The sequence below is a fragment of the Chiloscyllium plagiosum genome, chromosome 6 (assembly GCF_004010195.1).
Source record: "Chiloscyllium plagiosum isolate BGI_BamShark_2017 chromosome 6, ASM401019v2, whole genome shotgun sequence".
NCBI lineage: Eukaryota > Metazoa > Chordata > Chondrichthyes > Orectolobiformes > Hemiscylliidae > Chiloscyllium > Chiloscyllium plagiosum.
In genome coordinates this window covers 77,578,669-77,594,218 of record NC_057715.1, presented here as the reverse complement: position 1 = coordinate 77,594,218, position 15,550 = coordinate 77,578,669, and the positions used below count along the sequence as shown (strand labels likewise).

Sequence of the window (15,550 nt, the reverse complement as noted above, 5' to 3'; positions counted from 1 at the left end):
GACGAAACGTCTGCAACACAAATTCCCAGCTCGGCGAACAGAACCACAACATCTTTTCCCCATGACAGATATATCGAAGGTCAAAAGGAATAAGTATAAGGTGACAAGTAGGTGGTCAAGAGAGGATCGGAGAAAAATTCTTTTCATTCAGAGGATGGTAGAAATATGGAATGCACTTATTGAGAGGGAGCCACATACTCTCAACATTTAAGAAGTTCCACGCTTCAGGCTTACTGCCTTTATTCCTGATGAAGGGCTTTTGCCTGAAACGTCGATTTCGCTGCTCGTTGGATGCTGCCCGAACTGCTGTGCTCTTCCAGCACCACTGATCCAGAATCTGGTTTCCAGCATCTGCAGTCATTGTTTTTACCTCTTAGGTAATATTGAGCTGTTCTTAAATGGTTCCCGTCCTGGAGTCAGGTCTCTAGAATGTAAATGAAGATTCGTGGTTATCATGCTCCTGTGTTTTAACTTGCCCTAAAGTATAATGGTCACCAAACCCAGGAATGGAAGCTACGGTTAAGATGGGCGGAGGTAGTTTATCCTTTTTCATTGGAGCCTTCCCACTGCTGAAACTAAAACAGAAACTGCTATAAATGAACACCCCTTAGTCAGAGCTTGTGTTGTTAGTTACTATGCGCCGATTATTTAATGTTGAGTGCATAGGTGGTAATTTTGTGATCTGGGTCTAAATGTAGAAATATACCTCAATCAACAGATTACATTAAGTTAGGAGGTATAATAGGAGAAATACTTGCAATTGTAGAATAGCTTTCAGCCCTTCGGAAATGCTAAAAAGGTATACAGCAAAATAAATTACTTTTAAACAGTTGTCGCTATTGTTAATATAGGAAATATGATAGTCAATTCGTGCACACCAAGGTCCACAAACAGGGCTGTGATACTAACAAGATATCTCATGATGATGGTTGGCTGACAAATATTGGCCAGGGCACCCGTTGAATACAAAGAAATAGTGCTAAGGGATTTCAATAGAGGCTGGTTGAGATGGCTGATTAGAAGGAGTCCCTCAGTATTACACAAGATTCTAAACAGACTTTGTTTTCAAGTTTCTGGAGTGTGCCTTGAATTCAGTCTTCTGATTCTGAGGAAAAAATGACAATTACTGACTGAGCCAGAATTGACACTTTCACAAGTTTTGTGTGTGTGTGGTTGGAAGATGATGGGAAATGACCAAAACAAATTCAGTGAGTGAATGGAATTGGTAGCTGGAGTTCAATCTAAGAAGATTACAATGTCATTCATTTTAAATCATAAAGAGAAAATGAAATATTTTCTTAGTGGAGAGAAAGGGAATTTTGGGTATCCATTTTCACAATCAATAACATCTTGTGCACAAGTACAAAATGTAGTCAAAATTGACATGTGAAATATTAGAAGAAAGTGAGGACTGTAGATGCTGGAGATCAGAGTCACAAAGAGTGGTACTGGAAAAGCTCAGCAGGTCAGACAGCAGCTGAGGAGCAGAAGAGTCCATGTTTTGGACATAAGCCCTTAGCCTTTTGAGTTGTTAGGATTCAAAACAGATTAAAGATGATTTTTATGGGGCCTTGGTCAGATTCCATGTGGTGTGCTTGTTTAGCTTTACACACACAACTTCAGAAAAAAATGACTTTGGAAGGCAGTGCAGAATCACCATAATAATACCAGAGCTTGAAGGGTTCTTATTTTTTCATGAGATATGGGTGCCACTGTTAAAGCTGACATATTTATTGGCACTATCTAATTGCTGAGCTACTGCCTTGAACACCAGTCAATCTGAGAAGGTACTCCACCATGCAGTAGGAAAGAAAATTTCAGGTTAATGACCCAGTGACTGGAGGAGAAGTGATATACAAGGTAGTTCTGTTATAATGTGATTGATGAATTGGGGACACTGTTTCTAAAGCGCAAACTTCTAAAATGTGTGTTGGTTGTAACGCAATTACAGGGCCAATGCTTTAAGCGCTGTTTCTAAAGTGTGATTTTTCTAAAATGTTGGGTTGCACAAGAATGCAGTCATCACATTATAAAGGAACTGACTGTACTTCTAATTCAGGGTAATACGTAACTTGAGGGGGAAGCCAGTAGGTGATAGTTCCCATTCATTTCTTATGCCTGTTGTCTAAAGGTTGTGATTTTGGGAAAGCACTCTCAAAGTAGGCATGGTGAGGTGCTGCAGTACATAGCTCATAGATACCATTTGGCATTGGTGGTAAAAGCCCCCATAACATTTTTTTTTCTGGTTTTCTGTACTAATGTGCCACTTCCTGATCTCTGGAAAAATTAGTCAAGTTTTTTTGCATTCACTTCCACCTTCTGTAGTTCCATCTCTAATTTGACCCACCCTCATCCCTTCCTTGGTTTCTTGTCCCCATTTATGGGCATAGGATGTCCATTAAAAGTTATCACAAACCTAATGACTTCCCAACTACTTCATTTACGTATATTCACATGTATTCTCAATGGTATTTTCCCAGTTTCTGCATCTGTTTCACCTGTTCTGTGATACCCTTTCCATGATGGTGCTGATGACATGTTTTCCTTTTTCCTCAATAATGAATTGCCCACTGTGGTTGACAGAGCCCTCAACCAAGTCTGTCCCACTTCGCATACCTGTCAGGACCATGATGGGGTTCTTTTCACTCACCTTCCATCCCATAGACTACTCTAGTCAAAGGATCATTGTTTGCCTTTTCTGCCATCTCCAGCATAACACTGCCACAAATAACATTTCTTCCCCTTGTCTCCATCAGTATTTTGACTATTCCCTCTGAACCCTTTGTTCACTTCTGTGTTATCCTCAACACACGTAGACCCACACCCCTTTCATGCAATTGAAAGAAATGTAATACTTGCCTTTTTATCTCCCACCATCACACCAATTCTGTTTTCTGCTGTGCGGACTTCTGAGATCTGTATGCGACAGCAGCTTGATGTTTTGGCCCATCTATCATGGAACCTTTGAGCATGGCCACACGGCTTAGAGGGAACATTGGTTGTAGGTCTGAAGGAGAGTACAGCAAAGGAGTAAGGCTTGGAAAAATTTGTAAACCAAAATGCAAATCTTAAAATTAAGATCTCACCTGACTCTGTGAATATGGGTGAAAGGGACACGGTGAGAATTGAAACACAAAAAAAAGCCTATTTTAAAAACACAATGAACAGAATGCTCTATCACATAAGTTTTGATGGGAAAATGAATTTCACTGTTGCAAATTGGAATGCTTTGACTGTTATTTTATTAATCAACCAATATATCTGGCTGTCATGCTAACTGTTCCTGTCTTCTGAAAGATTGGAGAACTGTAAGTGCAGAAACCTTCAATAGTCTTATGGGAGTGACCAATATTGACACACCTAACAGGAAATCTTTTATTACATTTGCAGTTTGGAACTAACTGATATTCAGTCTTGTTGATTGTTGTTTTTGTGCCAAATTGGTTGGTGTTGACAGCCAATTCTGACTGTGTCCCTTTGCCCCTTGGTGCCAGTTTTACTTAAGGCAGCCAAATATTTAAAATATTGTGATATAAACAAGAATTACTTTATTAACAACAATACTTGTGTATAAATGGTGTTAAAGATACTGGGGAATGGATGGCAAGAAGGGTGGAATAAAGGCAGGAGTGTAAAATGGTTCAGAGGAAAGATATTTATAATTGGAAGAAAAAAGTGGAATTGGAAGTATGGTGCAGTCTGTGGACAGTAAAGGAATTGCCAGCAAAAACCTAGATTTGGTGGAACATGAGTGTCAGTGAAATGAATAAAGTGTCTGTTAAAGGATGGTGAATCGCATGGATAACGGTCTGTGGATCTCTAGGTGGGTGGTGTACTTCTGTAAACTAAGGCAAGGTGGGGTTATAAATTATTTAAATGTTGAAGTAGCTTTCAGGAAAGCAATTAACAACATAAGTCTGTTTAAATGTCCTAATCTTTTGTTTTATGAATCTGCGAAGCGTAAAAATGTATGATGTGACTGCAGATTTCATTGGTGAGAAATTTGTAGGTGTTAACTCTAGGTTTCATTATTTTTCAAAAGCTGAAATTCTGATGCTATGTCAACTTGTTTCTATCAAGATTGTTTTCACTTTTTTTAAATAGTTTTAATGGATCCTATACATAATTTCTTCACCAAGTTGAGGACACTTGCAATAAATTTGGAGAACGAAACCAAATATCTTGATCATGCTTTGAATAATGAGTCTGGTAAGTTGGTAAATTAACAGTTAATGCACTATTGTAATGGGAAGGTAATCAATTCTACTAAAATGATGCAATCCTAAAAGTTGTATCTGTGTGCCATGTGCACCTTGGTTGTGTTTTCTAAAATGTTTTGAAACTGTTAGTTATAGGAAATATTTTGCATAAAGCTTCCTCTCTGGCTAAAATTTCAGTTGCTACCGAACAGTACTCTGCATATACACATGTCTTCTGGTGCTGATTTTAATATATTATTTAACTTTAGCTTTGAATTTTTCTGATAAATCTGAAGAAACCTAAATGTATGTTTTATTTCCATCTCATGAAGATCATGAAGAAGAAGCTCCAAAAAAGATCCTTCATGAGTTACATTCTGAAGTCAGGCATATAAAGGTAGAGTTTAAATTATGAATGTATTCATGATCATAGATTAGTTGTGTGTTGCAAGTGCTAAATCTAGCTATTTTCCTCAAAGCTTGTCTGTTGCAAACAAGATTATTTCCCACTGTATTTTCCCTCTTCTTTTTGAGTTAGCCATCTAGGTTTTAGAATAACTTTTTTTTTTAATTTCAGTGTATTGATTGCTTGAGGTTTGATTTTTTTTTTTGGCTGCAGTTGTGATTCCTGTAAGTCAGTTTGTGGTTTGAGTTTGAGATACAGATGTTTCAGAAACCTTTTTAAGCCAACCAATAAGAAACTACTACATATCTTCATTTTGAGGACAAATATACATGCCCAATGTAAAAGAGGACTTGGCTAAAGTAGACTGGAAACAGATTTTATGGTAGGACTGTTGACGAGCAGTGGAGGATTTCCAAAGAAATTTTTCAAAGTGCTCAGCAAAAGTATGTTCTAGTGAAAAGGAAGGGCTGTAAGAAAAGGGGTAATCTGCCATGGGTGTCTAAGGAAATAAGGGAGGCTATCAAATTGAAAGAGAAGGCATATAAAGTGGCCAAGAATAGCAGGAAATTAGAAGATTGGGAAAACTTTTAAAGGTCAACAGAAAGCCATGAAAAGAGCTATAAAGAAAAGTAAGAAAGAACAGGAGAAAACAAAAACTAACAGAATATAAAGACAGATAGCAAAAGTTTCTATAAATATATAAAACGAAAGAGTGGCTAAAGTAAATATTGGTCTTTTCAAGGATGAGAGGGGGCATTTAGTTATGGGATATGATGAAATGGCCAAGGCATTGAACAGGTATTGTATATCGGTCTTCACAGTGGAGGACACTAATAACATGCCAGTAATTGACAGACACGAAGGTAGTTGAGGACCTGGAAACAATCATTATTAAGCAAGAGGTAGCATTGGACAAGCTAATGGAGTTAAGGATAGACCTATCTCCTGGCCCTGATGGAATGCATCCCAGGGTACTAAGAGAGATGGTAGGAGAAATAGCAAGTGCACTTGTAGTAATTTTCCAAAATTCACTGGACACCGGGGCAGTCCCAGCAGATTGGAAAACAGCAAATGTGACACCACTGTCTAAAAAGGAACGTAGACAAAAGATGAGGAATTATAGACCGGTTAGCTTAACCTCTAAGTGGGGAAGATGCTTGAGTCTGTTATCAATGAAGGACTAGCAAGGCATCTAGATAGAAATTGTCCCATTGGGCAGACGCAGCATGGGTTCATGAAGAGCAGGTCATGCTTAACAAATCTTTTGGAAGTCTACAAAGACATCACAAGCAAGGTGGACAACGGTGACCCAGTGGATGTGATGTACCTAGATTTCCAAAAGGACTTTGCCAAGGTGCTGCACAAGAGGCCGCTGCATCAGATAAGGATGCATGGCGTTACAGGTAAAGTATTAGCATGGATAGAGGATTGGTTGACCAACAGGAAGCAAAGAGTGGGGATAAATGAGTGCTATTCTGGTTGGCAATCAATAACTAATGGTGTGCCTCGGATCGGTGTTGGGACTGAAATTATTCACAATTTACCAAGATGATTTGGAGTTGGGGACCATGTGTGTCAAGCAGATGACATTAAGATGAGTGGCAGGGCAATGTGTGCAAAGGACTGTGAAACTTTGTAGAGGAACATAGATACTTTAAGTGATGGGCAAAGATCTGGCAAATGGAATACAATGTTAATAAATATGAAGTCATCCATTTTGGTAGGTGTAACAGTAAAAAGTTGCAGTATGCTGCTATGCAGAGGGACCTGGGTGTCATTGTGTATGAATTATAGAGGGTTGGTCTGCAGAAACAACCAATAATTAGGAAGGTAAATGGAATTTTATCCTTCATTGCAAAAGGGATTGAGTTTAAAAGCAGGGAGGTTATGTTGTAGTTGCAAAAGGTGCTGATGAGGCCGCACCTGGAGTACTGCGTGGAGATTTGGTCTCCTTAAGTGAGAAATGATGTACAGGCACTAGAAAGGGTGCAGAGGAGGTTCACTGGGTTAATTTTGCAGTTGAGAACGTTGGCTTATGAGGAGAGACTGAGTAGACTGGGATTATGTTCATTAGAACTCAGAAGAATGAGGGGAGATCTTATAGAAACCATATAAAGTTATGAAGGAAATAGATAAGGTAGAAGTAGAGATGATGTTTCCACTGGCAGGTGAAACTAGGACAAGAGGGCATAGCCTCAAGTTTAGAAAGAACAGATTTAGGACTGAATTGAGAAGGAACTTCTTCACCCAGAGGGCTGTAAATCTATAGAATTCCTTGCCCAGTGAAGTAGTTCAGTAAATGTTTTTAAAGCTAAGTTGGATTTTTTTTTTGAACAATAAAGGAATTAAGGAATACTGTGAGAGCACAGGTAAGTGGAGCTGAGTCCATAAAAAGTTCAGCTATGATCTTACTGAATGGCAGAGCAGGCTAGAAGGGTCAGATGGCCTATTCCTACATCATAGTGATGTAGTACTATTTCAATAATATGCGCTACTTTCATACTTCAAGTAATAACATTAATCTCAAAGTGAGTCCAATCACAGAAATCATTTGATTGCCCCTAATTTAAAAGGAATTTAATTGTTCCAAAAACAGGAAAGTATCTCCACACTCAAACTATTCTATTTGCATTGATCTTAATTCCATGTATGTATTCTTATCCTGCAATTGCTTTATACTTCCAAAAAGTGCCTTTGTTATTTTTTGAAGTAATTTGACACTTTGTTTCAATGACTTGAATATATCTAAATTCTTTTTTTAATTAAAAGTTCCTCTAAATATTCTTGTTTGTTACATCATTTTTAAATGGCATTTATAACATGTGAACTTTTAGCTGCAGTGAAAAATAGGACCAGAATTAAATCATTTAATAACTGCCCAAAACAATTATTTAGAACAGGATTCTACTACCTGTCTCAGTAAGTATTGTTTTGGGAGGGAGAAGAGATGAGTACTCGATGTTTCGTGTGCTCTGTCCTGCAGATTCTACTTGCATCTCACTTTGAGAAATTAAGGACACACAGCACTATTTATGTAACTCCTGGAGAATTGCTATGCTACAAAATTACACAAAACAGAACAATTTTACTTAAATTTTAGAAAACACAACAAATGTTGATCCTCTGTGCAAAACTAATACAAGTGAGTTGCTATTAACCAATGATTCCAGATGTTTAGTTTAACAGGCATTTCCTCTAGGGAGAAAGAAAGTTAACGTTCTAGATCTAAAATGCATCCGAAGTTACTTAACTTGGGGGTACATTCTTCAGTTGACAGGTAAGATAGCCATTCTATCTAATGACCATGAATGTTTCAGTTGTGGTGAGAATAACTGTCCTTGATGTCAAGACAGCATTTGACTAAGGGTGGTATCAAGGACCTTTGGTAAGTTATTGGAGTTTGAGTGGGAGGGATGGGGACAGCCTCCACTTTGTCTTTTGTTTTCAGCCATAACTAGCCCAAAGGAAGATGGTGATGGTTGTGGTTGTTAAAGGCCAGTCATCTCAGCCCCAGTACAGCACTAGAGGAGTTCCTCAGATTAGTGTCATAGATCCAAACACTAGTAGTCACTTCAATGACATTCCCAACATCATAAAGTCAGACATCAGTAAGTTTCACTGCGCAAAGTTCAGCACTATTTGCAACTCCTCAGATACTGAAACAGTCTGTGTCCACATGCATCCATAGATAACATGGCAATTTTGATAAGTGGGAAGTAAATCCAAGCTTCATCAGTCCATCTCCAATAAAAGGACAAGCCAACAATCACCCCTTAATGCTCAGCACCATTGCTATTACTGAATGCCCCATATCAAATTTCTGGGGATTACTATTGACTCATTACTGAACTGGGTGAGCTATATAAAATGCTGTGACTTACAAGAGCAGATCAGAGGCTGAAATTCAGTGGAAACAACTTGTCCACCTATTTTTCCAAAGCTTGTGTGATGTTTATAAAGCACAAGTGAATGAACACACTTACTTAAACTCAACAACACTCTAAACTCAAGACCATCCAGGAGAAAGCAGCCCATGGATTGGCAGCATCTACAATCAAGGAATATAAAGCAGTGGAGAGGAGAGTAACAAATCCATTATGAAGCATCATGGGGGAGGGATCACCGTCTTTGGGCCAACAGCTTTAGGAGAATGAAATCGAATAATAAATTAACACAAAGATAATAGGGAAGGTGATGCTTTATGATTCTGGATACATGTAATCTGGCAGTAAATCTGTTTGCTATACATGTCTGTATTTTGAATTTCAACTCATCAGTATTTGCAGTTCAGCCTCCAGATCACAGTAACACCTCAAGGAAGCAGTAAGTTACCTGGAGTTTTCTGGGTTCGGGGTGGGTGTGATGGTTCTAGTGCTGTTGGAAAACTTTAAACTCAAATGACAGGGGTTTAGGAACCAAAGTGGGGAGAAACAAAACATAGAAAGGTAAGAAATAAAAGTGGAAGGCAGAAGAAACATTGGAAAGCTATGATGGCTAACAAGATTAAAAAGACAAATTCTAAATGCTTTGTGGCTTAATGTGTGGAGTAATCACAAAGTAAATGAATTAACTCAAATAGATATAAATGGTTAAGATATTGTTTCAATTACAGATATGGCTGCAGGATGATTGAGGTTAGGAACTGTAGTTCCAGGAGTTTTCATTATTTAGGAAAGAGAGATGAAAAAGCGACTGGAGGTAGTTTATCATTGTTAGTAACCAAGGAAATCAAAGTATAGTGAGGAAGGCTATTGGCTCAAAATCAGGATGTGAAATTTGCATGGAAAGAAATTAGGAGCCCCATAAAAGTTAGGGATTGTCCATGGGTCTCTAAATAATGTTGGAGACGTAAGTGAGGACATGAGGCAAGAAATTAGATGCATGCAATGTGGGTGCAACTGTAATCATGGCTGACTAATTTGCATATAATTTTCACAAGACAAAGAACAATGGTATTGTGGAGGAGGGTTTCCTAGGTGTGCATATGACTTTTTTAAAGACCAATATGTTGAGGGAACAACCAGAAAACAAACCAATTACTGTGCAATGAGAAAGGAATCCTGCTAGGGAAATGTAAGGGGGTTAAGGTTGACAAATTACCATGACCTGATAACCTACATACTACAATACTAAAGGAGGTGATCCTGATAATATTAGACACGTTAGTGTTATCTTCCAAAATTCTGTACACTTGAGCAGTTCCTATAGGTTGCGTGGTAGTTAATGTAAGCCCACTATTTAAAAAGGATGGGAGAGAAAAACAGGGAATTATAGACCAGTTAATCTAACATCAATAATGGGAGGAAAATGCAAGAGTGTATTAAAAAGGACTGAAAAACAGAACACTTGGAAAGTGTTGAGACTAGACAAACCCAGAAGAATTTATATAAAGTAACTCAAGATTAACTGATTACTTAGTCTTTTGAGGATGTAATTGGTACAATAGACAAGGGACAACCAATGGATGTGGCATTTTTGGATTTGTTCAGAAGGTTTTTAAAAATAAAACACATGGGATAGGGAATACTATATTAGCATGATTGCGAATAGCTTGGCTGGCAGGAACACAGTGGGAATAAATGTTGTTTTGTCCAGGTGGCAGGCATTGACTAGTAGTGCACCACAAGAGTCAATGTTTAGACCCGAGCTACATAAATGACCTGGATGAGGGAACCAAATGCAATATTTCCAAGTTTGCTGAAGACTGAGAAGGGTACAAGAAGGCTTCAAATGATTTAGATAAGTTGTGTGAGTGGACCAAGCGTGGCTAAATGTGAAGTCATGCACTTCAATGTGAAAACAGAATATTACTTTGTGATTATTGAGGAAATTTGGATGTATAAAGGGATCTGGGTGTTCTTGTACAGCAGTAAATTAAAGTAAAGAGTCAAGAGCAGCAAGCATTTAGGAAAGCATATGTTATATGAGGCTTCATTGCAAGAGAGATCGAATTCAGAAGCAGGGATAGTTATACAGGGTCTTGGTGAGACTGCACCTGGAGTATTGCATGCAGTTTTGGTCTGCCTACCTAAGAGGATATACTTCCTATAAAGGAAGTACAGCAGAGGTTCACTGTGCTGATCCTGGGGTGACAGGACTGTTCAATCAGGCCTGTATTCAGGATAGAGGGTATGTGACTTTAATTAATTTTAGTTACATAAAATTCCAACTGGACAGACGAGATGCAGGAAGGATGTTTTCCCTGGTTAGGAAGTCTAGAACTGGGGTCACCATCTTAAGGACTGAAATGAAAACTTCCTTCACTCAAAGGTCAGTGAACCTGCAGAAGGCTGTGGAGGCCAAGGTGAGGGTGAGTATCTTCAAGAAAGAGATGTTTTTAGTTACAAGTCATCGAGGTATGGGGAGAAATCATGAATATGGAGTGATCATATTAAATGACAGATCAGTCTCTGCTCAAACTCCCGAAAGGCTGACTGCGACTCTGTGTCTCTGTTTCTGTGAGCAGATTGGGACTAATTTAAAACAGAGCTACAAAAGTGATAATCTCTGGATTACTACCTGTGTTATAAGCAAATTGCAGGCTAAATAAAATAAGACGTTCGTTCCATTGAGCAAATTCCATTGATGTAGGATATGTGGGCCCTGATTCATGGGGAATTGGTACCACCACCAGGGAATTCAGAGCTGCATTGTTTGGATGGTCTTCAGTTGAATTATATTGGGTCAACTGTTCTGGCTAGTCATATAACTAGGGCTTGCTTTCTGTTTGGAAGAATCAGGAATATTTATTTTGCTTGAGGAGGAAGTCAATAGCTTTGAAAGCTTTTGTTGACAGCTGGCAGAAATCTAGTTGAAATTAAATGTGTAGAGCAGTTTCTCCTAGAGAAAGTAGTTAATTTTAGAACAGTTAGGTTAGTGTAAGGATTCTAGTTTGAAAGTTCTAAACCAGAAGTATTTAGTTGAAAGTTTGGGAGAAGATTTGTAGCTCGGGTGCTCGTTGTTATGGTTCTGTTCGCCGAGCTGGGAATTTGTGTTGCAGACGTTTCATCCCCTGTCTAGGTAACATCCTCAGTGCTTGGGACCCTCCTGTGAAGTGCTTCTGTGATGTTTCCTCCGGCATTTATAGTGATTTGTACCTGCCACTTCTGGTTGTCAGTTCCAGCTGTCCGCTGCAGTGGCTGGTATATTGGGTCCAGGTCGATGTGCTTATTGATTGAATCTGTGGATGAGTGCCATGCCTCTAGGAATTCCCTGGCTGTTCTCTGTTTGGCTTGTCCTATAATAGTAGTGTTGTCCCAGTCGCACTCATGTTGCTTGTCATCTGAGTGTGTGGCTACTAAGGATAGCTGCTAATGTCGTTTTGTGGCTAGTTGGTGTTCATGGATGCGGATCGTTAGCTGTCTTCCTGTTTGTCCTATGTAGTGTTTTGTGCAGTCCTTGCATGGGATTTTGTACTCTACATTGGTTTTGCTCATGCTGGGTATCGGGTCCTTCGTCCTGGTGAGTTGTTGTCTGAGAATGGCTGTTGGTTTGTGTGCTGTTATAAGTCCTAGTGGTCGCAGTAGTCTGGCTGTCAGTTCAAAAATGTTTTTGATGTATGGTAGTGTGGCTAGTCCTTTGGGTTGTGGTATGTCCTCATTCTGTTGTCTTTCCCTTAGGCATCTGTTGATTAAATTGTGGGGGCATCCGTTTTTGGCGAAAACATTGTATAGGTGTTCTTCTTCCTCTTTTTGCAGTTCTGGTGTACTGCAGTGTGTTGTCCTTTTTGAACAGTGTCTTGATGCAACTTCTTTTGTGTGTGTTGGGGTGGTTGCTTTCGTAGTTTAGGACTTGGTCTGTGTGTGTGGCTTTCCTGTATACCTTTGTGGTGAAATCTCCATTCGGTGTTCTCTGTACCATCACGTCTAGGAATGGGAGTTGGTTGTCCTTTTCTTCCTCTCTAGTGAATCGGATTCCTGAGAGTGTGGTATTGATGATCCGGTGTGTGTTCTCTATTTCTGTGTTTTTAATGATTACAAAGGTATCATCTACATATCTGACCCAGAGTTTGGGTTGAATTTGCGGTAAGACTATTCTAACCTTTGCATTACCACTTCTGCTATGAGTCCAGAGATGGGTGAGCCCATGAGTATGCTGTTGATTTGTTCATTATATTTGGTTATTGAATGTGAAGTGTGTTGAGAGGCACAGGTCCAGTAGTTTGAGTATGCAGTCTTTGTTGATAGGTTCCCCATCTTGTTGTCTGTTCTGTATGTTCAGCAGGTTGGCTATTGTTTCTCTGGATAGGGTTTTGTCGATAGAGGTGAACAGTGCCGTTACATCGAATGAGACCATAGTTTCTTCCTTGTCTATGTGTATATTTCTGATGATGTCCAAGAATTCCTGTGTTGATTGTATAGAGTGTCTGGATCTGCTGATCAGGTGTTTCAGTTTCTGCTGTAGTTCTTCAGCCACTTTGTGTGATGGTGTCCCTGGTAGTGATACTATGGGTCTGAGTGGGATGTTTGGTTTGTGCACTTTAGGTAGTCCATAGAATCCGGAGGTGTTGTTGCTTTCAGGTTTCATTTTCTGTAGGTCAAACCTGGTTATCTGTCTGTTTTTTTTTGGAGGTTCCTCAGTGTGTTGTTTATCCTATTGGTGAGCTGTGGGGTGGGGTTAAACTCCCTCTTTTGATAGGTGTTGGTATCTGCAAGTAGTTGTTGTGCATTTTGGATGTACTCTGCTTTGTCCAGGACGACCGTCATTCTGCCTTTGTCTACTGGTAGTATGATTATATTCTTATCGTTTCTTAGTGCTTTTAGTGCTTCCCTCTCCTTGGTGTTGAGGTTATGTGTTTGTCTTTTCCTTGTTATCGGGGGTACGATACTTTGTCTCGCTGTTTGTTGTGTCTCTTCTGTCAGTCCATTGTTTGAGTGTGCATTGTAGTGCTGCTAGGAAGTCTGCTGTCTTGGCGTCCCTGTGGTTGTAGTTGAGTCCCTTGGCCAGTATTGTTCTTTCCGTGTCCATGAGCTGTCTGTGAGAAAGGTTTCTAATCCAGGAGTGTGTTGTGGTGTCCTCTGGTGTGTTAGTTTGGCCATTTTTTCTTTTAGTGCCGTTTTTTTTTTGCGGTGTGTGGTCCTGTTCTGTCCTATGGTGATGGCCTGTTCTATGGTCCGGCTTCCCATTTTTAGTTGCGAACATCTGCCTCCAATCAGCTTTCAAAAGTTCTTGCCTAATACCATCCAAATTGGCCTTTCTCCAACTTAGAACTTCAACTTTTAGATCTGATCTATCCTTTTCCATCACTATTTTAAAACAAATAGAATTATGGTCGCTGGCCTCAAAGTGCTCTCCCACTGACACCTCAGTCACCTGCCCTGCGTTATTTCCCAAGAGTAGGTCAAGGTTTACACCTTCTCTCGTAGGTACATCCACATACTGAATCGGAAAATTGTCTTGTACGCACTGAAGAAATTCCTCTCCATTTCAACCCTTAACACTATGGCAGTCCCAGTCGATGTTTGGAATCCCCTACCATAACTACCTTATTATTCTTACAGATAACTGAGATCTCCTTACAAGTTTGTTTCTCAATTTCCCTCTGACTATTGGGGGGGTTTATAATACAATCCCAATAAGGTGATCATCCCTTTCTTATTTCTCAGTTCCACCCAAATAACTTCCCTGGATGTATTTCCAGGAATATCCTCCTCAGCACAGCTGTAAAGCTATCCCTTATCAAAAATGCCACCCCCCTCCTCTCTTGCCTCCCTTTCTATCCTTCCTGTAGCATTTGTATCCTGGAACATTAAGCTGCCAGTCCTGCCCCTTCCTGAGCCATGTTTCCGTAATTGCTACGATATCCCAGTCCCATGTTCCTAACCATGCCCTGAGTTCATCTGCCTTCCCTGTTAGGCCCCTTGCATTGAAATAAGTGCAGTTTAATTTATTAGTCCTACCTTGTCCCTGCCTGTCCTGACTGTATGATTCACTTCTGTTCTCAACTGTACCAGTCTCAGATCAATCTCTTTCCTCACTATCTCCCTGGGTCCCACACTCCCCCACCTTACTAGTTTAAATCCTCCCAAGCAGTTCTAGCAAATTTCCCTGCCAGTATATTAGTCTCCTTCCAATTTAGGTGCAATCTGTCCTCCTTGTACAGGTCACTTTTACCCCAGAAGAGATTCCAATGATCCAAAAATGTGAATCCTTCTCCCATACACCAGCTCCTCAGCCATGCACCTGCTCTATCCTCCAATTCCTGCCCTCACTAGCTCGTAGCACTGGGAGTAATCCAGATATTGCTACCCTTGAGGGCCTCCTTTTTAAATTTCTGCCTAACTCTCTGTAATCTCCCTTCAGAATCTCAACCTTTTCCCTTTGTATATCGTTGGTTCCAATGTGGACAATGACCCCTCTCCCCTGTGAGAACATTCTGCACCCTCTGAGACATCCTTGATCCTGGCACCATTTATGGCAGATATAATCCGCAGTAACCCTTAAACTCTCTTTAAACTGCCACATCTGACAAGAAGTACATATCACTCTATTAAAGGCCATTTTTGCTCCTTCACAACCTACAGGCCCAGAAAATAACTGTCTTATTCCTCTACAAACACTGCCCCAGGTTAAATTAATAGTTATGGCTTGTGTTTTGGCTTATGTATCTCCAAAAACCTATAATCAAGAAAGAACCTACTCTACTCACTACTGCAGATTTTCTGTAGGCCACAGTTAAAACAACAGTTAACTTATCTGATTCTGTGCTGTTAACTTCGTCCAACAGTTCCTCCAAGATCAGTTGTCAATTTCACTGTTTTGATAATTGTCCCAGATGCACTCTGATGTCCAGCGATACACTAATTCAAACATCAAAGGCAGTAACTGTGCAGGTTCTCTCTCTCTTGCAATGACCTCACCATGTGCTTCCTTTGTCCGTTCTTCTCTCTTTTTTTAAACTGCTGTTGTTTTGACACTTTTTTTTTCCCCAAAGTTCCAAAACAAT

At 39.7% G+C, this 15,550-nt stretch overlaps 1 protein-coding gene across 2 annotated transcripts in view; it reads left to right on the top strand.

Annotated features, from left to right (window-relative positions):
- The window catches only part of ska3 (spindle and kinetochore associated complex subunit 3), a 76,402-nt gene that overhangs the window by 2,744 nt on the left and 58,108 nt on the right, over positions 1-15,550 (top strand). For both annotated transcript variants that reach the window (XM_043691929.1, XM_043691928.1), the window contains exons 2-3: positions 4,105-4,209; positions 4,532-4,596. In XM_043691929.1, the coding sequence (XP_043547864.1) occupies positions 4,110-4,209; positions 4,532-4,596 (165 nt within the window). In that variant the 5' untranslated portion in view covers positions 4,105-4,109. The remainder of the gene's footprint in view (positions 1-4,104; positions 4,210-4,531; positions 4,597-15,550) is intronic.